Below are 26543 nucleotides of genomic sequence, written 5' to 3' on the forward strand. Positions count from 1 at the left end.
CGTCCAATTGGCAGGATTCTCCAGGATGCATGGGAGTTCACCAAACCAGTCTACGTGTGTTTTGTAGATTTGGAGAAGGCGTTCGACTGCGTCCCTCTGGGAGTTCTGTGGGGTATGCTTTCGGAGTACAAGGTACCGATGGATAGATGGATGAACGGACAGACATAAATATAATGAATGTCATGCAAAATGTGATTTGGACTGCTGTTGATTAAGCACTCTTGTAAATCAAGGTATAAATGTAATTAACTTAATTTTTTTCTTTTGGACAGCAATGTATTTTATAATACTGTATATTAATCAATACATAGAAATAATCTTACCATCCACATGTTGCTATTAATTTTAGAATATATGGCCAACTCTTGAGATGCATTTTCTAATATACTGCCACATACGGCGAATGCCATTAGTAAAATAAATCCACCTCAAACTTCTATTAGGGTTCAGGTTATTTCCTGTTTGATTTGTTGATGAGCTAATAGGTGATCATAATTTTGGTGCTGGTAAGGAATAACCCCTTATGTAAAGACTGTATAATAGATGCCGGGTGGGGATTTAAAATTACCATCAATACTCCAATGGTTTTTGTCCTTTCTCAGTTTGCTGTTTTCCACAGCTTGAGCTATGGCGTCATTCAGCTGATGCTCTGATACCTAAAGAATACAAAAAGAGTAGAGGCACAGTTAAGTCGCATTGGTTACATGTTAACAATTTGGGATATTGGTTACATGTTAACAATTTGGGATATGAGAAGAGAAGATTACATTTTCAATCTAAATACAGTTTAGCAGCTCACTCAGTTCATACAAGTCAGACTTGGTGACATGTCCTTAAAATATTTATATTAGTTTGATAACATTGGATTATATTGTATTTGATGTACCGTACTTTCTGCACTATTAGGCGCACTTAAAAACCTAAAATTTACTCAAAGAACCACAGTGCGCCTTATAATGCAGAGCGCCTTATATATGGATCAATTGATGAATTTGTTGATACTTACTGGTTGTACACAGCGCTCTGCCAAAATGTTTCAGTACGTTTTAGTACGACTAGTAAATTACAAGGTCGCATCTGTCAGGCAGGGGACAAGGCGAAGGACTCGGATGCAGAGTCGTTTCTTTCTTGGATTTATTCCAGCAAGCACACTGATCAAAAGTACAAATCAAAACGCCTCTTGCGAGGGAAAACGCGTGGCAAAAAGTACAAACAGAAGGCGTCGCACTGAGGCGAGATAAAAGGCTAAAAGTACAAATCAAAACGCCTCTTACGAGGGAAAACACGCGGCAAAAAGTACAAACAAAAGGCGTCGCACTGAGGCGAGACAAAAGGGATATGGGGATCCAGGCACAAACAAAAGCGTCGCTCGGTGGCGAGACAAAGAGGAGGGGTCTTACTGAGAACTCGGACATCAAGGAGTCGCTGGTGGTCGGGACGAGGCAAGACACACTGGCACAGGACAAGGGGAAGACACGGACTAAATACACACAAAAGGGCGTGGACACAGGTGCTGACCATTATTGTCAATTACACAGGTGCACACAATCGGGATCAGGGAAGACAAGACAACCAACACCGAGGAAGGAAACACGACAAAATAAAACCGGAAGTAAAATTACGACATCGACGAGACAGAAACCCGGAAAAATAAACGCGACCGCATGACAGCATCGCTTCCCAGCATTACGGCAACCGTGGTCACGGGGTGTCACTGAATAGCTGTTGTACCCGCGAGGTTATTTCATTTCAAAATAGGCTGTTCCGTTAATGTTTTCGAGTACGTTTACCGATCAATATCCAACGGAATCATAAATAAGCAGCACCAATGTGTTAAATCAGTCTTTAGTCGGTTCCGATTACTTTTATGGAAGAGAGTTTGAGAAACGTGATTGTTTACAGGGGGCCGCCATGACACTTTGCTGAGGCTCATGGGAGTCTGCGTGCTGAGGCTCATGGGAGTTTGCGGGTGGCTAATGCTATAATGATAGCTGCTATACGCACGAGGCTATTTCATTTCAAAATAGGCTGTTCCGTTAATGTTTTGAGTAAATTTACGGATCGATATGGAAGGGAAAGTAGTACCAATGTGTTAGATCAAACTTTAGTCGGTTCCGATCACTTTTATAGGAGATAGTTTGAGAAACGTGATTGTTTACTGAGGGCTCATTGGTTATTGGCTAGTGGATGCATACCGCAACCCTAGTCAACCTCAGTTTGTTGCAGTACAGCTTCTATTTCATGCGCCTTTTAATTCGGTGCGCCCCAAATATGAAATAATTTCTAAAATAAAAAAATCAATGAGGGTGCGCCTTATAATCCAGTGCGCTTTATGGAACGAAAAATACGGTAGTTACGTCCAGTATAATGGACTGATTGATAGGTCATACAATAACCATTGCTAGTCATGCCAATCTCCTTCCTATCTCTCAAGACAGAAATTAGAACGCTATAAAATAATAATAGTCAGAAACACTACTACAGAGTTTGAAGGAAAGCTAGTATAGCCAGTTCGCACAGTTTTGTTTCAGAAACTGAAGACACAACAAAGTTTAGCCATAACTTTGCAAGTAAGTGTGGTTATATAGTGTAGTGCATTAGATAATAAAAGTATACAACAATTAAGTGGAATTACATACTTTGGGGTCAGGGTGTCGACTGATGATAACCTTAACTGGACCTGGTGTGCACTGGCTCAGGACTGTGTAGACGTCATTTAGTGCCATGTTATAAACCACGTTGTCATTAATTTCCATGATCTCATCCCCACACCTGAAAATAGCAGGTCCAACCAAAGATAGAAAACAAACAGGGAAAAACTCCATGAGGAATAAATGCAGAGCAATTCAAAAGTAGACCCTTTTTTTAGATTTGACATGTATTGATCAATTAAAAAATATATTTTTTTTTAACCCTAACTCTAATCCTAACCCAGGCAACACAATTCCTCATTATTGAAACGAGCCACAATTTAAACAATTATGAACACACACAAAAAAGAAGATTAAAGAAAGAGATTAATTCTGATTTGTGTAACTTTTTTATGTTGGCCAATTAGCTTTGGTGACAGGTTGCTGTCACTATCGTGCTCCACTCTCAGGCTGAAGAAATCTTTCCTTCTACTTCTGTAATGTACCATCAGCATCTAGCACACTGAGCACCATGCACATCTCTTTAATGTCAACCTGCCGAAAACGTGACTTGGGTTTTCATTTGCTTATTCCCAAAGTGCAGCTGTTATTTTGGACCTTTATCTGCTCCCAGACCCAGGAGTGACCTGAAGCTTGCTCATTTATCTCTCATTTATTTTACTGTACGCAGTAGCAATAAGTGCACTTCTCACATTTACAGAATCGAGAGTTAACAAGGTTCAAATTTGTGTCAACACATAGAGAAGTCATTGCTTCTGACACCATGGTCATGGTTTAATGAAATAAAAATGCAAAACATGTCAGGTTTGTTATTTTGTAAACTTTTCCACGTTGATTATGTGATGCTTCTACAGCAGCGCTTGCCAATTCTAGGTAGGCTCTTCTTGTTAGCTTTTTAACCTGTTTGTTGGTACTTTGGTACTGGACTTTTGAGTTCTTGCGTGATCCTGGCTGATTTGGTGTTCTTTATTCTGGATTTCAAATTCTTTCTCTCTTCAATAGTCTGCCATGATTCCCTATTGAGCCATTCTTTATGTCGTCTACTCTTGTGTTGGATAGTCTTGTTGGTTTCCTTGTATATTTCGACAATATTTGTCCAATGCTGTTTGATGTCAGTCTCACTAACATTGTCCGTTGTAGTACAGGAGAGATCTTGGTATCTGTTTCGGAGTTGTTATGAGTTTCCTTTTTATGGATGGGTCTTTCAGCATGCTGACGTCAAATCTCGGGGGACCTTTGGGTGTCGGTCCTGATCTTTTCAACTTTAATTTGATGGCTGCTGTTACAAGGTGATGGTCGCTGAAGACATCTGCTCCTCCCCTCACTTTTACATCTCTCAATGAATGTCTCCATTTGCTATTGATCATTGGATGGTCAATCTTGTTCTGGTCTCTCTCGTTTGGTGAAAGCCATGTCAGTTCGTGTATGTTGTTGTGGGGAAACAGAGTGCCTCCAGTGATCAATGTTGGCTAGACAGAATGAAGCTATTCTTTGTTTGTCGTTCATTATTCCGCATCCGTGTTTTTTCGTAGTTGGTGTTATCACTGCTAACCTTTGCATTTAGGTCGCCGCTGACTATAAGAAGGTATTGGGCAGATGTTCTTTGGACTTCCGATTGCAGGATGTCATATAAATTGTCTTTTTCCTCTTATTTGGCATAATTGTTGGGAGAGTATCTTTGTATAATTGTAAGGATGTTGCCCCTTGAATCTGTCTGATAATATTCTGTTGCCAATGGGTTTCCATTCCATTGTGTTCCAGAGTGATTTCTCTATGCTCTTTTTGAGAATGATGGCAACCCCTTCTTGATGCTGGTCATCGTCTCGCCCAGAGTATAGAATTGTTTTTCCAGTGTTTGTTTGGATTGATCCTGAATCAGTCCATCTCGCATCACTCATCCCGAGGATATTGAAGTAGTAGAGTCTCATTTTCTTGGTGATCTGCGTCAACTTTCCAGCTTCAAACATGCTTTGAACATTCCAGTCAAAATTGAGGTTGCTTTTGGTGCTCAGGACCCACTTCTTTGCACCATCAACTTCCCAAGGGATTTCATCGGAGGCGGACATACGAGTTTGGTGTTCCTGTGGGCCTTCACATCCAGATGTCATTGTTTCTTTTGTTGCTGCCTCTGTAGCATATGGGATATTTTACAGAATGCCCTATGTCAAACCAATGGCCATTCCTGACCAGTTGGGGTGGGTGGAATTGGTTTGTTAGTCCTCTCCCCTACATACTCTTGCCCTCCAGGTAATGGATTAAAGACTCACACCACGAGACCAGGCAGGTTTAGGGTGTTGTACAAGCTGTCCCAGCACGTCAAGCCCAACCAACTCATGTTACCATGTGAGTGGCAGTTGACGAGCAATCTATTACTACTGGCAACACTTGTATTAAAGGAAATTTATTGTCAAATGTATTTGTTAAGACGTCTCAATGTTGTATAAGAAAGCTGACAAATATGGGAGCACACCTAACCCTAACCTTTGGTGCCCCAAAGGTCCCCTTTAAGAAGCATCTAGGAGAGTGGATCTGTAGCCATGTGTTACCAACTACACTAATGTTGTCTTCAGTGTACTAAACAGCCATGTGTAGTTTCTTGTGCAGTTCAATATGCTGAATTCTCATTTTATTTGTACCTAGTAGCTCTGGAATGTGTTTGATAGATGAAAAATGTGCAATATTCTTTAGTACTTTTCTAAAACCTACTGATTTGTAGTAGCACTTTATAATCTACTTTTTAATGGAACGCTGTTGGGCAACACACAATATTCATGACTGGTGTCTGGTACACAGAAGCACTATATACTTAGATATATATATACTTCTATTTAGATAATTTACGAGCCCTTACTGAAGTCTTCCATCAATGTGAGCAACAGATCCGGGTGATAAGGTATGTATGTAGATTCCAGGACATCTGTCAGTAGATGGAACACAGCACAATCCGATGCCCAGACCAACACTGGCTTCTAGGAAAAAGAAAAAAAAAAATTAAATAGATTGTATTTTTCCTTGGGTATTTAACAACTCCTTGTGAAGTGTATACTGAAACTTGAGATTGAATTAATCTACAATAAAGCAGAAACCTACACTATATTCCATCCATCCATTTTCTGAACCGCTTAGTCCCCACGGGGGTCGCGGGCGTGCTGGAGCCTATCCCAGCCGTCATCGGGCAGTAGGCGGGGGACACCCTGAACCGGTTGCCAGCCAATCGCAGGGCACACAGAGACAAACAACCATTCACACTCGCACTCACACCTAGGGACAATTTGGAGTGATCAATCGGCCTACCAAGCATGTTTTTGGGATGTGGGAGGAAACCGGAGTGCCCGGAGAAAACCGACGCGGGCTCGGGGAGAACATGTAAACTCCGCACAGGGAGGGCCGGAGGTGGAATCTAACCCGCACCCTCCTAACTGTGAGGCGGACGTGCTACCCAGTGCGCCACCGAGCCGCCCCCTACACTATATTGATATTCATTTTCTATATTGCACAGGAAAAGTGAGACAGACTGTTTTTATTTGTTTTATGTTGGAATGTAGACTATAATGATTAACCAATCTTGTCTTGCTCTCACAATGCAGTAAAATGAAGTGGTTGCTTCCTCTGCTTGAGTGACCAGCTGCAGAGGAAGCAATCAAAGTTGTTCTGTTTCCCACAACATCGTAAAACACCCCCTGCTCTGATCTTACCAGAGGCCGGGGGTTCACCAAACCTGTCAACTCTCAACCCCCCACTCTGTTTCTCTTAATGAATATGCCCTTGCAGGAGGGAGAGTTTTTAGACTTCATTCCTTCAACGAGTGAACTCTCCACCTGCAGGTGTCCAAAAGGACTTACTTGTCTCCCGTGTGGTTCTTGCAAAATAAGTTGGAGTAAGCAAATCTCTAACAGCTGTGTGTGTTTTATTTTTGTTGTGTGAAATGTTTTTGATAGTGATGGGAAAATGGGGCTTCAAGTCATGAAGCGTTCAAGTCTATTGAAGCGTTTATTGAGCTTCTCAAGCTGTTACTCTATTCAATATAGGCTTGAAGGCAACAAGTCCAACCTAAAGCCATTGGGCATGTTTTAAAAAAGAGCAATAAGAATGCTCACTAACAAGAGATATCGGGAGCATACAAACACACTAGTCATAATAACACAAACTTTGAAATTCAAGGATCTGATTAAACACAAGACAGCTCAAATTATGTACAGAGCAAGATATAACCTTCTTCCGAGCGGAATACAAAATGTGTTTATGGAAAGGCAGGGTGGGTACAATCTGAGAGGGGAGATTTTAAGAGAGTAAAGGTCAGAACAACTATGAAAAGTATGTGTATAACTGTCTGTGGGGTGAAATTGTGGAATGGTCTAGAAAGTGAGCGCAAAAATAGTGCAAACATAAAACTGTTCAAAACAGTATATAAAGACTGGTTTCTTGACATGTATGAGAAAAAGAATAATAGCCAAACTGACGACACACAGGCCAAAAGGAAACAGAAAAATAAGTCTGGAACTGTGTGTACTTGTATTCTGTTTTATTGATTTATATGTTGAATATTTTATTTAATGGCTTTCCATTTTATTTTATGGATTAAGTGAGAAAGGGGTAGGAATCTAAAAAGCTCTGCTTCCTCCTCCTCCGTTTCGAGCATTCTTTGTTTTTTTTGTTTTTTTCTGACTTAAATATGGCACTTTGAATTGTTATTTATTGTATTTTTTTCCTCCTTTTATGTTTTATGTTTACATCAATCAATCAATCAATCAATCAATCAATCAATCAATCAATCAATCAATCAATCAATCAATCAAAAAGACACACTCAATTGCCCTTCTTAAACTACTATCTTTCAACCAAAGGTGCCATCTAGAGCAGTGGTTCTCAAACTTTTTTCAGTGATGTACCTACCCCCTTTGAAATATTTTTTCAGCCAAGTACCCCCTGTCCAGCGCAACACATTTCTGGTCGAAAAGAAACAGGTACAGGATTGTCCCATCAGTGTTTGATTTATTAAAGTTAAACAACTTGTGGCAATGTACCTGACAGACACATTTATGTTTCAAACATTGCATATAGAAACAAAAATGATAAACAGCAAACAGTGACCACCAAGAAGGCATAAACCCTTTCAAAACTCAAATACTGTATGCAGAACACTGCTAATTTATATTAATCTTTCTTGTAATAATCTCTTGCAAGGAAATAAAAATATACATAACTAAAAATGTGTTCACAAAAATAAATTAATTTACCGTAATTTTCGGACTATAATTCGCCTTTTTTTTTTTTCATAGTTTGGGTGGGGGGGGGCGATTTTCCTCCCCAAAAAAGGGAAACTGTGATAAATGAACAGTGATGTAGCAAGGGATTACTGTAATTTGAATTTCAAGTGACGTCAGCAGCGCGGCGCGGCGGTTGTTTACAAAAAGACAAAGATTGATCACGGGATGACGAAGGGCCCCACGTACTACCGGCATCATTAGCGGCTTTGTTTCTAAGTGACACGGAGAACGAAGAGTTTGAAGGATTTAAGGATTTGGAGTGACACAGAAGGTTTGAAAAACTATTATGGCTTTTACGCACACCCGGTCCTACTATATGGAGCTCTCTTTCACCTCCATGGATAGAAGTCGGGGGCCGGCGCTCGGCCGGGTGGCTGTCCGGGGACGGTGGATGGGGCTCGGTCATGGCTTTTACGCACGGCCGGTCCTATTCTATGGATCTCTCTTCCACCTCCGTGGCTGGAAGTCCACGCCGCCACATGCCTGGAAGTTTGTTTTGTTAAATAAAGAGCCGTTTACCAAACCCACGTCTTTCCTTGTACTTTGTTAACGCTACAATATAGTTATATACTAGATCTGTGGAATAACGACAAGGCTGATGTCAGGGCGCACGCGCGGCGTTGTTGACAAAGGACGAGGAATTTGATCGATGGATTTAATGATTTAGAGTGCACAGATGGTTTGATGATAATATTGTTTATATAATAGTTATTTGATATCTAATTTATATATCGTTATATGGGCCTGTGGAATATTCAAAAGTGAAAGCGCCGTCAGCGGCGCGCACCCATTGTTGACAAAGGACGATCCGTGCTCTGTCAGAAAGGTGTGCACTTCAGCTCGTAACTGCAACAGCCTGTTGAGTATCTTCTCTTGAGAGAGCCAGCGCACTTCTGTATGCAGGAGGAGTTGCGTGTGTTCAGCTCCCATGTTTTCACAGAGTTTGCGGAACAAACGTGCATTAAGTGGCCTTGACTTGATGAAGTTGACCACTTTGATGCTGTCGTTCAAAACATCATGCAACACGGGGCTCATTTTCTTAGACGCTAACGCTTCCCTGTAAATCACACAGTGAGTCCACTTAATGTCGGGATTTTCCTTTTTAATCTGCGCAATGAGCCCTTTCGCACTGCCCGTCATTGATGCAGCCGCATCTGTACAGACGCTGCTGCAGAATTTCCAGCTGATACCATTTTCAGAGAAAAATGCGTTAACGACATTAAAAATGTCCTCTCCGGTTGTTCTCCCCTCCAGACTTTTGCAGAAAAGTATGTGTTCACAAATGTCGTCAGTCTCTATGTATCTCACAAAAGCAACAAGCTGTGCATTTCCACTGACATCTGTGGATTCATCCAGCTGGAGTGGAAAAGAGTCGCTAAGTTTTCCCACAACTTGTTCGACAATGTCTGCACCCATTCTGTCTATTCTGCGGCAAACAGTGCCATTAGACAAAGGCACAGTTTTTAATGTATCCGCAGATTTTTTTGTCTAGCATAGTTTCGGCCAATACAACAGCAGCGGGGAGCAGCAGCTCTTCAGCTATAGTGAACGTTTTTTTGGCTTTAGCTACGAGCAAAGAAACCGCATAAGAAGCCTCCAGGGCTTTGGCTGATGTAGTGGAGGCTTTTCGCATTGTGTCTTGGGATGACTGGAAGTCAGAAAGTTTCCTCCTGAAGAACTCTGGTGGCTTACCAACATGGCATCCGTGTTTTGTGGTGAGATGCCGCTGGAGATGTGCCGGCTTCATGCTAGCGTTGGCTAATTTCTCCCCGCAAAAAAAGCACAGCGCTTTGGGTGGGTTACAACTTGTGGACGTAAATCCCATCAAACAATAGTCTTCCATGTACTGTCGGTACTTCGTCGGCTCTAGTTTTGCCTTCATTTTTACTTGTTTCTCCGTCTTTTCAACAGCAGCATCGCTGCTACACTTTAACCACATTTCCATGTTACAGTGTGTCATCAAGGCAACCGCAGGTGACTGCTATTGGTTTGTGGAGAGTCCGTTTATTAAGGATTAAAATTGAATACTGAATATAAAACATACATTTGTATTGCATCAAAATTTTATAACTAATTCTCAAGACAATCAGGCTTACTGTTTTTTTGTGTTTTTTTTTAATACCGGTATATATTTTTGTAAAATCTCACGTACCCCCTGGAGCACCTCCACGTACCCCCAGGGGTATGCGTACCCCCATTTGAGAACCACTGATCTAGAGCAGTGTTTCCCAACCTTTTTTCATTCACGGCACACCTTTTCATTGGAAAAAATCTCGCGGCACACCGCCAACAAAAATCTGTTAAGCTCCTACATTAAAATCAGTTATATTACAACGAAAGACGTGAAGTCCTTTTCCTATATGTGTATGGAGAGTCGAATAACTTAATAGAAATAAATACTAAGTATTCTTTAAATTGTATTCCTTTTTTAAAATAAAAGTGAGACGGTGTAAGAAATAAACTATTTAAAGTGATTGTGATTAAAATAAAAGAATCAACGTGATTTTGTTTACCGTTTTATACTAGGTCTATAAATATTGCAACAATAAGAAAAAAGTCACTTGCTGTTCTGACAGCAGCTCAGTGGCTATCACAGTCGAGGTGTCTCAACTTGACTGTTTATTTTATGTATGTGAAAAATAACCAATCCAGGTTCTCCGGATGAACTGTGTGCTCTGATTTCCATTGGACCACAAATGCACCACAACCGTCATAGTTGTCTGTCACTGTCAGCAAAAGCACACAGCATAAACTGAATATGTGCCGATGCAATACAATCAGACCGAGACAATATGAAATCTCAAGATTCTCCGATTCTTGATTAGCAAGTGGCTGACCAGGCCTTGCGCGAACTGACGAGTGGTTTGGTGATCCTGTTTACAATGCGCTCCGTAATTAATATTGGACAATCCCACGGCACAGCTGAACGTCTCTCACGGCACACCAGTGTGCCGCGGCACAGTGGTTGGGAAACACTGATCTAGAGGATTCAAAACAGCGACTGTTTCATGAAGCTAATTTGAAGCTTCATTTGCCAATCACTATGGTGTATGTGAGAGGATAAGTGTTATTTTTGGCCTATGGCACTGAATAGAACTTCCTTCCTTTGAACCTCACTTCCGAAAGCAATCCAGGTTGAGATATCAAAAGCTGTCACACACAAACAAAAACTAACCATCCCATGTTAATGAAAAAGTAATTTCCATGCTTGCATTAAATTAAAACAATGGAGAAAAACAACAGTTAACCTGATCACAATTCTAGTGAGTCTGACCTTTATGCAGGATGATCTCCATCATGATACGGTCCCCTTCTTTAGTGGGTGCACTTGGGATGTTAATGATGGAATTGTTGCAAGTTTTGAAGTCGTAATCTCTCATCTCATCACTGAGTCCAGCCATACCTGTGGCGGAGTTGAGTGAGCGTGATCTGCACAGCTGAGCGACCTGGGCCTGGCCACACAAGGCTCCCACTCGCAGGCTTGTCCTCACCACTAGAGTCAATAGGCCCTTTTTGATCTGCTGTAAAAAACATTAAAGGGATGGTAAAGCCCAGTTTATGTATTTTTTAACCAGGAAAAGGAATAAAGTTGGCATTTCCTATTTTTTTTCCATTTAAAAACACCCATTTTTAAACAAGAGTAGAGCCACACACCCCTCCCCTCCTTGTCTTGATTGATGAAGTCGCGGAAGGAAGCAATCACAATTTCCCCATTGGAAATCATTGTACATACTATCCCTATAACTTAAAATGTCCCAAAACAGTTGGCACCAAAATTTACATGGACATCTCTACTTATAACTACTTCAACATATCACAAGGATTATTTTCTCCGTGTCTGATTTAAGAGAAATGAGAACCCTCTCTGTAGCTGAAGGTTCTTATTAACGGCATTAAGCATTTGCATGATCATTTACAGATCCATCATAAAACATTATACAGTGTAGGGCTGCACAATATTGGAAAAATATGCAATATGGATGTTGGATATTGCAATATCGTTATTATTGAAAAATTTAACATGCCGATAAAGAAAATATTCTTGTGTGGCTGACCGTAGGACTGGGCCTCTCGCAGCAGGCCTGCAGTTAGGGGAGGGGTTCTATGTGTCCTTTGATACACCATATTGTCTTTACTTTGATGACTTGTGTCTTGTCTGACTTGTTGGCAGTCAGTCATGGAATAAAGTCACGTCTGCCAAAATATACCATATTTTTCGGACTATAAGTCACGTTTTTTTTCATAGTTTAAGGGGGCGACTTATACTGTGGAGCGACTTATATGTGAATTTTTTCACAAATTTTCAAAATAAAAAAAATTAAAAAGTGAAACTGCGATAAACGAATCACGATGAAGCAAGGGATTACTGTAATTTGAACTTCAAGTGACGTCAGCGGCGCGGTGCAGCAGTTGTTTACATAGAGGACAAAGATTCGATCACGGGATGACGAAGGGCCCCACGTACTACCGGCATCATTAGCGGCTTTGTTTGTAAGTGACACGGAGGACAAAGAGTTTGAAGGATTTAATGATTTGGTGTGACACAGAAGGTTTGAAAAACTATTATGGCTTTTACGCACGCCCGGTCCTACTCTACGGAGCTCTCTCTCACCTCCGTGGATGGAAGTCGGGGGCCGGCGCTTGGCCGGGTGGCTGTCCGGGGACGGTGGATGGGGCTCGGACATGGCTTTTACGCACGCCCAGTCCTACTCTACAGAGCTCTCTTTCACCTCCGTGGATGGAAGTCGGGTGCCGGCGCTCGGCCGGGTGGCTGTCCGGTGTCGGTGGATGGGGCTCGGACACTGCTCCTACGCACGCCCGGTCCTACTCTACGTAGGTCCCAGCCACCTCCGTGGCTGGAAGTGCCACCTCCGGGGATGGAAGTCCACGCCGCCACACGCCTGGAAGTCCACGCCGGTGCTTGGGGGCGTGTGGCGGTGAACTATTTATGTTATAGTTAGTTGATATATTTTATTTCATGTAGCAACTTGTATATGTTTTTATCGTTACAGTTCAGTAGTTGTTGCCTCGTTGAACTCCTGTTTTGTTAAATAAAGAGCCGTTTACCAAACCCACGTCTTTCCTGATACTTTGTTAATGCTACATTATAGTTATATACTAGATCTGTGGAATAACGACGAGGCTGACGTCAGCGGCACACACGCGGCGTTGTTGACAAAGGACGAGGAATTTGATCGATGAATTTAATGATTTGGAGTGACACAGATGGTTTGATAATATTATTGCTTATATAATAGTTATTTGATATATAATTTATATATCGCTATACGGGCCTGTGGAATATTTTGAAGTGTAAGCACCATCAGCGGCGCGCACCCGGCATTGTTGACATAAAGGACGAGCGATGGATTTAGTGGTTTGGAGTGACACATATGGTTTGATAACATTATTGCTTATATAATAGTTATTTGATATATAATTTATATATCGTTATATGGGCCTATTTTGAAGTGCAACCGCCGTCAGCGGCGCGCATTTATGTTGACATAAAGGACGATCAATGGATTTAATGAATTGGAGTGACGCAGATGGTTTTATAAACGTGTTATTTATGTAATAGTTATTTGAATAACTCTGAATGTTACGTCAGGCCCGTTCTCAGCTCTTCGATTGTGTTTATGTTACGTTAGCATACCTATCGTTTAGCCTGTTGTTGCTCGTTCATGTCTGTTCTTGGTATTGGATTTTGTCGAATAAATTTCCCCCAAAATGTGACTTATACTTCGGAGCGACTTATATGTTTTCTTTCACGTTATTGTGCATTCTATGGCTAATGCGACGTATATTCCGGAGCGACTTTTAGTCAGAAAAATACGGTATTGTGCCTCATTACATAAGAGTTAGGATGTTAATATTTTTTTAATTTATTGAGGCACAATATTGTAGCTGAAGTAATGTAATGTAGATTTACAGCAATTTGGACCAAATATTTTTTTTAATTGAGTGATTTGTTTAAAAGATATGAAGAAAAATTCCCAGACATTGACCACCATCATTACAGAGACGTGCTCAAGGGATGCCAGACATTGATGGTACGGTATTGGTAAGAAAAATTAATAAACTCTGCGGTTTGATCACCTTATGGTTGTTAGAATAGGCCTCTTTGGCACATGTGATTAGCTAGGTAGCTTGAGCTATGCCGTTATATCGCTGTAACCCTTTTCTTGCTTCATTAGCTTTCTTTTCTCACTCTTTGCATATATGTAGAAGTCGCTCTCAGTTAAGACTACAAGGTCACACATTATCACACAGGCTAGGTAGAGTCGCTTCCTTGCAGGAAGGCGGCCCAGAGTAGTATAAGAGCAGGAACCTTGGCACTGGGAGTTAGACCTTCTTCCACATCTCGCAGAAAAGCCTCCACAGCTGTGCATCGATCATTCTGGCATACATTAAATAGTCAAACTGTGAAGACGGCGTCTTGGTAATTACTGTTAGCATAGTGAGCATTAAAGATAAAGAACTGGGAACGAACCTACCGTGGTTTAGTTATCTTTTGTTTTAACGATGTAACAGACCTTGACTGGATGTCATTTTTAGCCCCTGAATTTGACGCACGGAGACAAAGTTGTCCCGTGATGACGAAAGCGGGCAGCTACACAACAGGGATGGCATTACACCAGGGGTAAGGGGGTTGTAGCCCCGTCAGAAATGTGTGCAACCCCAGTTAAACCCCTCGAGTATTTTATTTCCAAATTATGTATTTCCGTATGTATCGGTCTGTCGCCCCTTTAGCCTCTCTTTATGGCATGAAATTATCAGGTCAACAAAGGCGTTCTGTTCAAACAGCATGCCCTCGCACAGATAAGCGGTTGGATGGATGGACAGATGGACGGAGTAAAGAGGCGGGCAACTTACTTTAAACTTGTGAAGTGCATCATCGTGACTCAATCCATGCAGTGACTCCCCATTGAGCTCGAGTATCTCATCGCCTACACACAATATCATAATATTTATATTCATTGTTGCATCTTTATCACACATCTGAGCACAGGGGCAATAAATATTGTGCTACTCTTTTAATTATTAGGGTTTGTCAGTCTAAAGGTTGAGGACAGAGGGTCCTCACTCCAGATTCTGAATATCACTCAATGAACCAGTTTGCACAGCGCTGTATATTGAATTGCAGTGAAGCAGAACAAGAAGGCCTGCACAATTACTGCCATAGTTTTATTGTTTTGTATTTAATCCCAACATATTTTTGTTCTTAAAATATTTACAGTATTTACTGTTTAATTGCTGCATTAGGTTAATTACAGACCGTGGCACGTACTGACTTTGCCACTGTAGGAATGGGACTCCTTGGCAAAGCTGAGGACCGCTTTTACACATTAAAAAAGTAGCCCTCACCCTCTTGTAACCTTCCATCAGCAGCCGCTGCACCACCAGGAAAAATGGTCTTGACATAAATCCCCATTGGTCCATACATGCTGTCTCTCCCACCAACTATGCTGAAGCCCAGACCCTGAAAATACATTTATTGTAAAAGTATTGTTACAAATGTAAAAGAAAAAAAAGATATGTTCTCAACTAATCTGTCATTGTATAGACAGTTATAGAAGAAAATTACAATTGTCTAATGGTTGTTTTTTAGCAGTGTAGGAGAAGAGCAGTCAAGCAAAGCACTACTTTTGACTCACTTTTGACTTTTAACTTGCATGCCAACAAAAATATAAACTATAAAGGGTGGCTAAAATGTTTTAACAAAAACCAATGACTTTTTTTTTTGTCACGGCCTTTTTAGACCAACACAATGAAGAGATTTATGTAACTGCTACAACTGTCTCAAATTTGAAGGATGCCTTTTCCAGACTGAATCTTTCAGCTTTTTTGTACTGCAGATATTCAGTAGGATTTAGATCAAGTCTCTTCAAAATACATGAAATTTTTTGTTATAAGCTACTAGCTATGTGGTTTGTGTCGTTGACCTATTTGAGTACCCATGACTTGCAGCTGAGACCAAGCTTCCTGGTATACACACAAGCTTATTTTAGTAAGCATTGTAGGTTTATTTTCAATCCAACAATTTTGTCCAAGTGTGTATAGATATTACAGTATATCCGTTTCAATGTAATGATAGGATTGAACAGTCCCTACCTTGCCATGGCCCTTCATCAACACAATGTTACAGATAATAAAGGCTTGGGTTTTGCTGCTGGGGTTGGTCAGCTGTGTAGAGCTCAGAGAGCGCAAAGGGTGACCATGCTGGAGACAATGAAATAAATGTACAAACAAATTCCAGTTTACAGTCCTTAGTCAGTTTCGTGACAGTTGGTATGTCCGTCTTAAAATATTTAGTGTGTTTATATTAACTATACATAATTTGAAAAATGTCACTTAAGATTCTGTACCTGAAGTGAATTGTGCAAAAGGTTCAGTTGCTGGGATAGGGAAGTTCTGTTCCCATATAAATGACAATTGCCAGGAGAGTCGTTGGTATACATGTCAGCGTTCTTCATAATAATGCTGTCCAAATCACCAATCCAATAAGGATGAACACCTTGATACAACATGTATAGAATCAGACAAACAACAAAATAGCCACTTGGGTCTCAAGATGAAAGTGGATTGCTTTGGGTCTATAGGTTAACAATGACAATCAACAAAGGGTATTGACCTCCAGAAAATGGGATTCTCAGAGCTGACTTCATGCAAAAGGCACCCTGAACTGGTTGTCATTAATGTGTGTGTGTGTGTGTGGGGGGGGGGGGGGGGCGTGTAGGTGTGTATAAGACTGTGTTTATGTCTTTTATTTATTTATTTCCATATTTATTTTTCTATATTCATTTTTATTTTCACTTTTATTTATTTGGGTTTTATTTTGGTCCTGAAATATTATTCAAATGATGGGCTGTCCACGCTGTTGCAGACCTGAGCAAGGAGGACAAAAATTTAAAGTGGTGCTATCACCTATATGTTACAGCAATCAACAATTTGGGCACTATAATCATAGACAGCCGCCAAAATCTTCATTTTCGTGCTGGGAAGGTCTGGTTTACCATGTTTGGGACTTCATCAAACTTCTTTCAGACAAAATAACAGCACACTGTGAGACATTCCCTGAATACTTGTAGAGATCAATTCATTAGCTAAATTATTATCATTGTCATCTTACACACATTTCTATAGCATACACTAACTGCAACTATGCATGGTGGGGTGGGTGAGAAACTGTAAAGATCTTTCCGTGACAAAAGTATTGGGCCAAATATACAGACTTTAGGTTTTACTTTACCCCAATCTCAAATCGTACCAGGTGATATACACACACCAAAGCAGTTGCTTTGTGGGTTTTTGCTGTAAATAAATATCTAAAATACACAAGAGTATAACTTTATACACACTATGTGAATTGAAGTACGTCTTATTGCTGCTCATCTGGCCTGGTGGACTCTGCTGACAACTTTCTGTGTTGTGGCAACTTTCTTCATTGACCTCTGGAATAGGCAACTTGAACAAGCGCACACACACGCACGCGCACGCACACACACGCACGCACGCACACACACACACACACACGCACGCACACACACACACACACACACACACACACACACACACACACACACACACAGAAAAGGAGCATAAAAAACTACCAAAATGTAGTAATATTCGCAATATTAGCTTAGGTGATAAAACATACAGTATTTACCTTGAGATTGTTGTTGTTGGCTAAAAGTTCTTTATCTAGTAAGTATGCAGACATTGATAGCTGATCTGACGTGGAAATAAGGGATGGGTGTTGAAGACTTGTGGTCAGTATATGCTGATGTAGAGCATCTTCACACGGTGAAATAAACTGCAATTAATGTGGCAACAAAAAATATTTAAAAACTTCCATGGCAAATGAACAAGTGAAGACCTCAAACAGTTTACAAAGCGTGATTGCACCCAAAGTGTTTTACCACAAGGGGTCCTCGGATTACAACACAATTTTAAGGTTGTATTTTCTGGCATGTAAAGAAATTAGACAACTCAACAAATGTTACTTATGTGTGATCACTTAAATGTTCTTACCTCTCTATAGGCTCTAGTATGTAAACTTTTAGTTCCACCACCCTCTATGCACGCACCACTACTTAAATACTGTCCGTTAAAAGGTACCAGCTTTTCTTGGCTTGGGAAGTTGGGACCGCTGAGAAAACAGAAAATAAAGAACACTTGTTAAGAACACGATAGTTCTTAGACATCCAAATTTAATGCCAAAAAATATATGTTAAATACAGTACTGTATGCGCTTTTTCATTACTTTTTTGTTTGTCTTTTTCGGTATCTTAAAAAAGGATTGATTGGTACCGCCATATAATTTTTTATATATTTATCTATCCAATCCATCCATTTTCTGTACCACTTTGTCCCCACTGGGGTTGCGGGCATGCTGGAGCCTATCCCAGCGGTCATCGGGCAGTACACCTTACACCTAGGGGTAATTTGGAGTGCTCAATTGGCCTACCAAGCATGTGGGAGGAAACCGGAGTGCCCGGAGAAAACCCACGCGGGCACAGGGAGAACATGCAAGCTCCACACAGGGAGGGTCGGAGGTGGAATCGAACCGGCACCCTCCTAACTGTGAGGCGGACGTGCTAACCAGTGTGCCACCGAGCCTCCCCTTATATATTCATATTTACATTATATATTCTTATATTATTGTTATATATTTGCATTATCATATTCCATTATGGGCGGCTCGGTGGCGCACTGGGGAGCACGTCCGCCTCACAGTTAGGAGGGTGCGGGTTCGATTCAACCTCCGCCCCTCCCTGTGTGGAGTTTGCATGTTCTCCCCGGGCCCGCGTGGGTTTTCTCCGGGCACTCCGGTTACCTCCCACATTCCAAAAACATGCTTGGTAGGCCAATTGAAGACTCTAAATTGTCCCTAGGTGTGAGTGTGAGTGAGATTGGTTGTCTGTCTCTGTGTGCCCTGCGATTGGCTGGCAACCAGTTCAGGGTGTCCCCCGCCTACTGCCCGATGACGGCTGGGATAGGCTCCAGCACGCCCGCGACCCCCGTGGGGACTAAGCGGTTCAGAAAATGGATGGATGGATATTACATTATTTAACGGGGATTTGCTTTTTTTAGTGGTTATATGAACCATGTAGTGTACAAGTAATGTATGCAGTAAAATGTTTTAGCAAGTTGGACATTTATTTATCCATGCATCCATCCATTTTCTGTAGTACATTGTCCCCACGGGGTCGCGGGCGTGCTGGAGCCGTCATTGGGCAATAGACGGGGGACAACCTGAATCAGTTGCCAGCCCAATCGCAGGGCACACAGAGATGAACAACCATCCACACTCACACCTAGGGGCAATTTGGAGTGCTCAATCGGCGTACCAAGCATGTTTTGGGGATGAAACCAGAGTGCCCGGAGAAAACCCACGCGGGCATGGGGAGGACATGCAAACTCCACACAGGGATGGCCAGAGGTGGAATTGAACCCACACCCTCCTAACTGTGAGGCGAACGTGCTAACCAGTGTGCCACCGAGCCACCCCTCATTGACAATACAACAGGACGTTGACCAAGCCTTCTCTGGCTGATGTGTTAATCAAGCAGACTCCACCCAAAAAGTGCGTGGTCAGTAAATCCACCGCCAGTAACCCAAAATACCATTGAATCACTTTTGAGTTTTTTTCTCCCGGGGGAATTATAGTCCTGACATCATTGTCCTGCCATCTGTTCTGCCCTCCACTCGTCCCTCTCCCACCTGGAGTAGGGACTCGTATGTGAGATTGCTGTTTGTAGACTTCAGTTCTGCCTTCAACACCATTGTGCCACAAAGACTCATCTGCAAACTCGACAAGCTGGGCCTCAGTACCTACCTCTGCAACTGGCTACTGGACTTCCTCTGTCAGAGGCCTCACTCAGGTGGTATGTGTTGGCGACAAAATCTCCGCCAGCATCACGCTGAGCACGGGGGGCCCCCCAAGGCTGTGTTCTCAGTCCGCTGCTCTTCACCCTGCTGACGCATGACTGCACCGCGTCCTACAGCGACAACTACATAAGGAATTTTGCTGACGACACGACTCTGGTGGGTCTCATCACCAAGGGCGACGAGACTCAGTACAGGTTGGAGGTTGACCTTCTGACCGCGTGGTGCAGGGACAACAACCTCCTGCTGAACGTCAACAAGACCAAGGAAATTGTTGTTGACTTCCGGAAGGGTCACACCCAACACCTGCCACTGACCATCGACGGTGCTGTGGTGGAGAGGGTGAGCAGCACCAGATTCCTGGGGGTGCACATCAGTGAGGACCTCTCCTGGTCCGCCAACACCGCGTCACTGGCGAAAAAAGCTCAGCGCCGCCTGTACTTCCTGCGGAAACTCAGGCGAGCAAGTGCTCCGGCCGTCATGACTACATTTTACCGTGGCACCATTGAGAGCGTCCTCTCTAGTTGTATCGCTGTGTGGGGTGGTAGCTGCACTGAATGCAACATGAAGGCCCTGCAGCACATAGTGACCACAGCTGGTAAGATTATTGGTGCTTCACTCCCCTCCCTGAAGGGCATTTAGACCTCCCATCTCGCCCACAAGGCGACCACGATTGTGAGTGATGTGAGTCACCCCGCTCACTCTTTGTTTGATCTTCTGCCTTCTGGGAAGAGGTACAGGAGCCTGCGCTTCCGCACCGCCAGACTCACCAACAGCTTCATTCTCCAGGCTGTTAGGATCCTGAACTCTCTTCCCCCTTCTGCGTAGCATCCTGTACTTATTTATTGTGTTATTTGTTTATTTATTATTTATTCATCACTCTTATTTATTCATTGTTTGTGCCTTCTTGTTTTATTTTCTTGTGTTGTTTACTTGTATGTACATTGTGAACTATGTCTTGTCACCGTGGGATAGTGGGAACGTAATTTTGATCTCTTTGTGTGTCTTGGCATATGAAGAAATTGACAATAAAGCAGACTTTGACTTTGATTTTGATTGTTTAATACAGACATCAATTACGAGCCAATGTTGGGCACGCTTTACTGTCTCTTAACTCACCATTGGGCCACGTCATGCCAGCCCCTTGTCCATGATCCTTGCAATGTTCCTTACATACCCAAGCAGGCCCCAACCTATGCCTGGACCCCAACCTATGCCTGGACCTCAAATCAGAGCATCAGTATGAATGCAGCCTACCATGGCTCCCGTACAAATATTCCTGATCTCAATCACAAAGAACCTGGTGAGTTTACCTGCCTCAAGCCCGAGCAAACTTGTTACCCGCGGACAGCTCTGAACTATCAAGTGCTGAGAGAAGGAGTGGGCCAGAACAAACCTAACGTCATTAGCCACCTTCCAGAAAATGTTCGGTCCGACAGTGCCGAGCTCTTGCTCTCACACAACTAGGCAGACAATCCTGAATGAACTCTCAGCCTCAGCTGCCACTTCTCCACAATATTGCTGAGCTTGCACTCCAATGCCTTTACTCAAGTTGTGCATCGTGCTAACAGAATCTCAGATACCAAAGTCACTGGACAACGAACTCACCCTGGAGTTCATGTGGACTCATTCGACCAATGTTGTTGACCACAAAGTTGTTGTTGGCACTCGTGTGGCCGAGATCCACATTGGCTTAAGTTGATTCCCTTTAGATCCCTGCGTATGACATCACTCGAGGTAAAGCTTTGCAGGAGCTGGTACGCCCCAATCGTTGGTGCCAAGGTCCCCCCAATAGGTAAGGGGCTCTTTTTTTTTATAGACCTCATGCTTCCTTCTCCAGACATAGCTTTAAATTCAAATTGTGTCTCGTCAGCCCAGAGAACAGTCTTCCCAAATCGTTTTGTTCTGTCTATGTGGTTTTTGGCATCCTGGAGTCAACTCTTCTTGTGCTTTGGAGTCACAGGGGCATGCACCAGAGAATTCTTGCACAGAGATCTTGATGCCAGCAGACACAGACACAGCTTCTTCCCCCAGGCTGTCGCTCTGATGAACTCACACCACTCATAGAATCTCAGAGACATCACTGGGCAATAACATCCTGCTCTTGCCACTTAAATGTTGCTAGTCACCTGAATGCTGTTAGTCACTTAAATGTTGTACAGAGGCTGGGATCAACCGGAGTTAAATTCCTTGTTTGGCATGCACAAACTTGGCCAATACAGCTGATTCTGATTCCGATTCTGATACTGCAGTTAACCTTATTGTCTGGTTGAAAGATGAGTACCTCTCTCTGACAAGTCCTTTCACAGGTCCTCATGTCGCGTCCGTGCCAGAGGACGCTCGGCAGGCAACTTCCCTCAGCAACATCCCTTCATTACCGTAATGTCTGTCATCTGCTCCCTCTTGTTGTCCGATGTATTTAGACCCTGCCCGTGTATATCCCCCATCGGTGTCTACTGTTGTCTCCCGTCTGTCTGCGCCTTGTGTTCCTGTCCTGCTCGTTCATTTTACCCCTGGTCTTGTGTGGAGGCTCATGGGCAGAATCTGTTCCGTGTCCGAGTGGACTTCGGTTTGCCTGTCTGCTGTCCGTGAGTCTCTGTCCCACTTGTTTCTGTGTTCGCCCACTTCCCTTCCCTTCAATAAACCCTGGTCCAAGCTGCATTTGGTCGCCCTTGCTCCACTCATTCGTGACACCTCAACTGTCATGCAGGGACTTTTTCAGCACCTTTTGCTTTAGGAGAGCAGTTGTTGGTGGCGTCCTGCATTTGTCGCACACATATTGCGTTCCCACTGTGCCTTTAGTTTTAAAGAACCAATGGAGCTGGGATGGTCCATTTTGGCCAATTACATTTCCTATTGTCTGTCTTGAAATGTTTAGTGTCCTTGCTATCATTTTATATTCATAGCTTCTGCTCAGGAAGAGAAATTAAGTTCTCTGTTTATCTCTTTGAGGATTCTATGGACTTCACCATGTTGCAAAGGTACCATTGACTGTCTGGAGAAGGAAGAGTATGACAGTGCTTTTAAATTTGCTGAAGTTTCGACCATTATGGTTCTGTTCAGACCTACTTACATCCACACTGTTGTCAATTCCTGATTAAAAACACTTGGATTGAAACCTCTGTTCTAAAGTTTGCTAATCTTTAAGGGCTTGAATAATTTTGTCAGTAAGGAAATCTCATGGTTTCCTCTGGGTGCTCCGGTTTCCTCCCACATTCCAAAAAAATGGATGGATGGATGGATGGATGGATGGATGGATGGATGGATGGATGGATGGATGGATGGATGGATGGATGGATGGATGGATGGATGGATGGACAAATGGAAATCACATAAAGTACATTTATAGGAATATTATGCAAAATATTGTCATTTAAGTGACATTTGTATATTTTATAATTTATTACTTTTTTGAGCTGATTATAAATGAGATAAAAAATAAATGCTTATGGTCTTACGTATATACTTACATTCATGAAATTAAATGAATTTCAACTCAATGTCAACGGGGACGACATGTTTTTTGCACGACAAGGCTTACCCACTAAAGCCGTCATAGCCAGTAGTATCCGTTGGCTCACTCATATGTCATAAACACAAGTTGACGCCCCTTTCTGGGGGTCTGCCTCTGTCTAGAGGTTTGTCTCTTCTAACACCACACCCCCATTTTGCAGTCTGCAGACAGACCCCTCTCAGAAGATTCCTCAAATTCGGTAATTCTTACATGTGTCTCCATACAAGCTGATCTTCAGTGATATAGTTGTTGTTGTTTTTTTGTTTTTTTTGGGGGGGGGGGTGCCTGCTACTTTCTGGCTTTTAGGTTTAACTTAGTTTTTTTTTTTTTAATTCAGACAATTTGTCCCATTCAAATAAACTTCTCCAAGTGACAGCCCTCTCCTGGATTTGCTTGTTTTATTTTCTGGCATGACAATTTTCTTGTTTTTTGTTTACTAGTTACTCCTCTGTTTCAAACAGAGAACCGCTTCTTATATTTTAAAAATTCAATCATAGGTATATTCAAAAATATTACAAACACTTTGCCTCTTTGATGCGGGTATAAACCTTTGCAAACTACAACGTCACCCGGCTTTACCTATGTGAAGGCACGAATGAAAACTTTTTTAATTTCAATGTTTACTTTAAAATGGATCGCTTTAGCTCTAGCGAAGATGCTTAATGTTATCCAAATACTTTTCTTTTAGATTCTCACACAAGCATATCACAGTAGTATCTCATACAATGAACATGTATAGAATTTCGTATTTCAGACTGTCTTATTGTCCAATGTGCTTAACTCAGTGGGAGGTGTTGTGTGAGAAGATAAGATGTGCTCAATTAAACTTTAACTCTTAGTCCAGTAATTTTATACCTGTATGAATCCCCTCCATGTCTTCTTGACTCCACATTATTGTCATCATGTTCAATCAGACCGAAATGATCTGCCAATTGTGGTATCCGCACCTCTTCTGTTGGACTTGTGGCGACACACATCTTCCAAATACTGCTCTCCTATAACAAAGATAAACAGAGTGCGATGAAGAGAGCGTAAACAACAACAACCTGTGGTGACTCATGACAAGGAGATAAAGCAAGCTTTATGAGCACGGTAGCATCAAGGGTATTGGGATCACAGTCAAGGACAGAGAAAATAAACAGTGCAATCTGTGAGTGCACAGAGAGGAGTTAGAGGTTTTAGCAGGTTACATTTTTCTTCATGGAGGATGATGAACACACATGCAATGCCATTAGGATTCTGGGGGGTAGCCAGTTCCAATGTTGCTATAGTAACTCAAATCTGCCAACTATTCAAGGTCCTCACCAAAATGTAATCAATTTATTGAACCAATGCTGCTAAAGCTTTACAAAGTTTTGTGGAAGCGTATTGTAATTCGGCTCTCAGCGAAGGCTTCGTGGCCGTTTGTCTACCGTCGATCATCGGACACATAAAGTATGGCTGCGGATCATGAGGTTTGTACGGTTTCGTGCACCAACTGCACCCTTCTCTGAGAGAGGTTGTCCCTGCTAGAGGGACGTGTCCGCCAGCTAGAGCCGAATAGTGCGATAACAGTAGATGTGGCGGACACAGACGCGGACTGTAGTCAGCCCGCTAGCCCAGTTAGCATTAGCCCCAAGCAGCTTGCTAATCGCGATGAGCCAGGTAAGACGCATGGCCGTCCAAAGTCATCTCGGTCTACTGGCCCTCGCACTTTGGTCATAGGTGACTCCATTAGCCGAAATATTACGCTTAAAAATCCAGCCATGGTAATGTGCATTCCTGGGGGCAGAGCACCCGACATAGAAGCTAATCTTAGGGAGCTGACTCGCAATAGGCCTGGTCAACAGCGTAGTTCCAACAACACTAGCTACTCGGACATAGTGATACACGTCGGCGCCAATGATGTTAGGATGAGACAATCAGAGATCACAAAGAACAACACAGCGAGGACTTGTGATCTCGCCAGAAAGATGAGTCGGCATCGAGTATTTGCCTCTGGCCCCCTGCCTGGGAGAGGCACTGATGAGAGGTTTAGTAGATTAGTCTCCCTTTCATCAATGGATGGATGGATGACTGGGTTCTGTAAAAAGCAGGGACTGTATTTTATAGATAACTGGTCCTCCTTCTGGGGCCGCCCCGACCTGCTGAGGAAGGACAGACTTCATCCTAACCGTGAAGGCACCTTCACTCTTTCTAGGAATATAGATTACTGTTTGAGACACTCATGACAGGTCACTTTAGAGCAGGCTGGGGCACAGGTGATTAGACCACCTGTTAGGATGGGTTTGGAGTCTGTTAAGTTAAAGTTAACTAGCGCTAGGCTAGACTTCCAGCATGCACATAGCTCCTTGTGTAGACTAGAGCGTCACAGTTTGAATAGTGCTACAGTACACGTGAACACACTTTCTACTGGGGTAGTAGACAAATCCAATCACTCCACCCCGACCGGTATCGCTGATGAAACGGTGCCTGTTTCAGATAATTTTAAATGTGTAACAAATATTTACTATCAAATTCCCACAGTCGTATCGTCCCACCACGCTAATAAACATTTGAGAGGTGATGTCAGGCCTAGAGAACACAATCTTACTCGCATTTCGTTTAAAAATCCTTCGATAAATACGAACCCTGATCGACCGATTACACTTAAACTCGGTTTTATGAATATTAGATCGCTTCATACAAAAGCAGTTCTCGTTAATGACCTCATCACGGAACATAATCTAAACGTTTTTGGTCTTTGCGAGACCTGGTTAAAACCTAATGAACTGCTGCCGCTTAATGAGGCCTCGCCTCCAAATTTTGTGAGCTCGCATGTGGTGCGTCCTCGAAAAAAGGGTGGGGGTGTCACCCTCATCTTAAATTCCGAGCTTATATTTAGGCCTCGTTCGATTAACGTATTTAAAACATTTGAAGTTCTCACTGGCCGATCCACCGCTTTACCGTCATTTTATCTTGCTGTTATTGACCGTCCACCCGGGGCTTACTCTGGCTTCTTGGATGCATTTTCAGAATTCGTGGCTGATCTAGTGACAAATGCGGATAATATAATAATCATGGACGATTTCAATATCCACATGAATTTACCGTCAGAGCCACTTACTTCGGCGTTTCAGTCTTTAACTGATACATTTGGTTTTACGCAAGCCGTACAGGCAGCAACGCATAAAAATGGAAATACCTTAGATCTGGTATTATCCCGAGGACTTGCAACCTCAAATATAACAGTACTGCCAT

The 26543-nt window shown here is 42.5% G+C and overlaps 1 protein-coding gene across 12 annotated transcripts in view; it reads right to left on the bottom strand.

Moving 5' to 3' along the window:
* The window catches only part of il16 (interleukin 16), a 171786-nt gene that overhangs the window by 118395 nt on the left and 26848 nt on the right, over positions 1-26543 (bottom strand). For all 12 annotated transcript variants that reach the window (XR_011086740.1, XR_011086739.1, XR_011086738.1 and 9 more), the window contains exons 4-15: positions 24180-24319; positions 17954-18071; positions 17589-17735; positions 17281-17386; positions 16288-16436; positions 16034-16141; positions 15287-15401; positions 14795-14868; positions 11193-11439; positions 5503-5620; positions 2640-2772; positions 569-656 (exon numbers count right to left, since the gene is read on the bottom strand). Coding sequence is in view for 7 of the 12 variants with exons in the window: in XM_049717389.1 (XP_049573346.1) it covers positions 569-656; positions 2640-2772; positions 5503-5620; positions 11193-11439; positions 14795-14868; positions 15287-15401; positions 16034-16141; positions 16288-16436; positions 17281-17386; positions 17589-17735; positions 17954-18071; positions 24180-24319 (1543 nt within the window). In the remaining 5 variants the exon portion in view is untranslated. The remainder of the gene's footprint in view (positions 1-568; positions 657-2639; positions 2773-5502; positions 5621-11192; positions 11440-14794; positions 14869-15286; positions 15402-16033; positions 16142-16287; positions 16437-17280; positions 17387-17588; positions 17736-17953; positions 18072-24179; positions 24320-26543) is intronic.

This window comes from Syngnathus scovelli, chromosome 4 (assembly GCF_024217435.2).
Source record: "Syngnathus scovelli strain Florida chromosome 4, RoL_Ssco_1.2, whole genome shotgun sequence".
Classification (NCBI taxonomy): domain Eukaryota; kingdom Metazoa; phylum Chordata; class Actinopteri; order Syngnathiformes; family Syngnathidae; genus Syngnathus; species Syngnathus scovelli.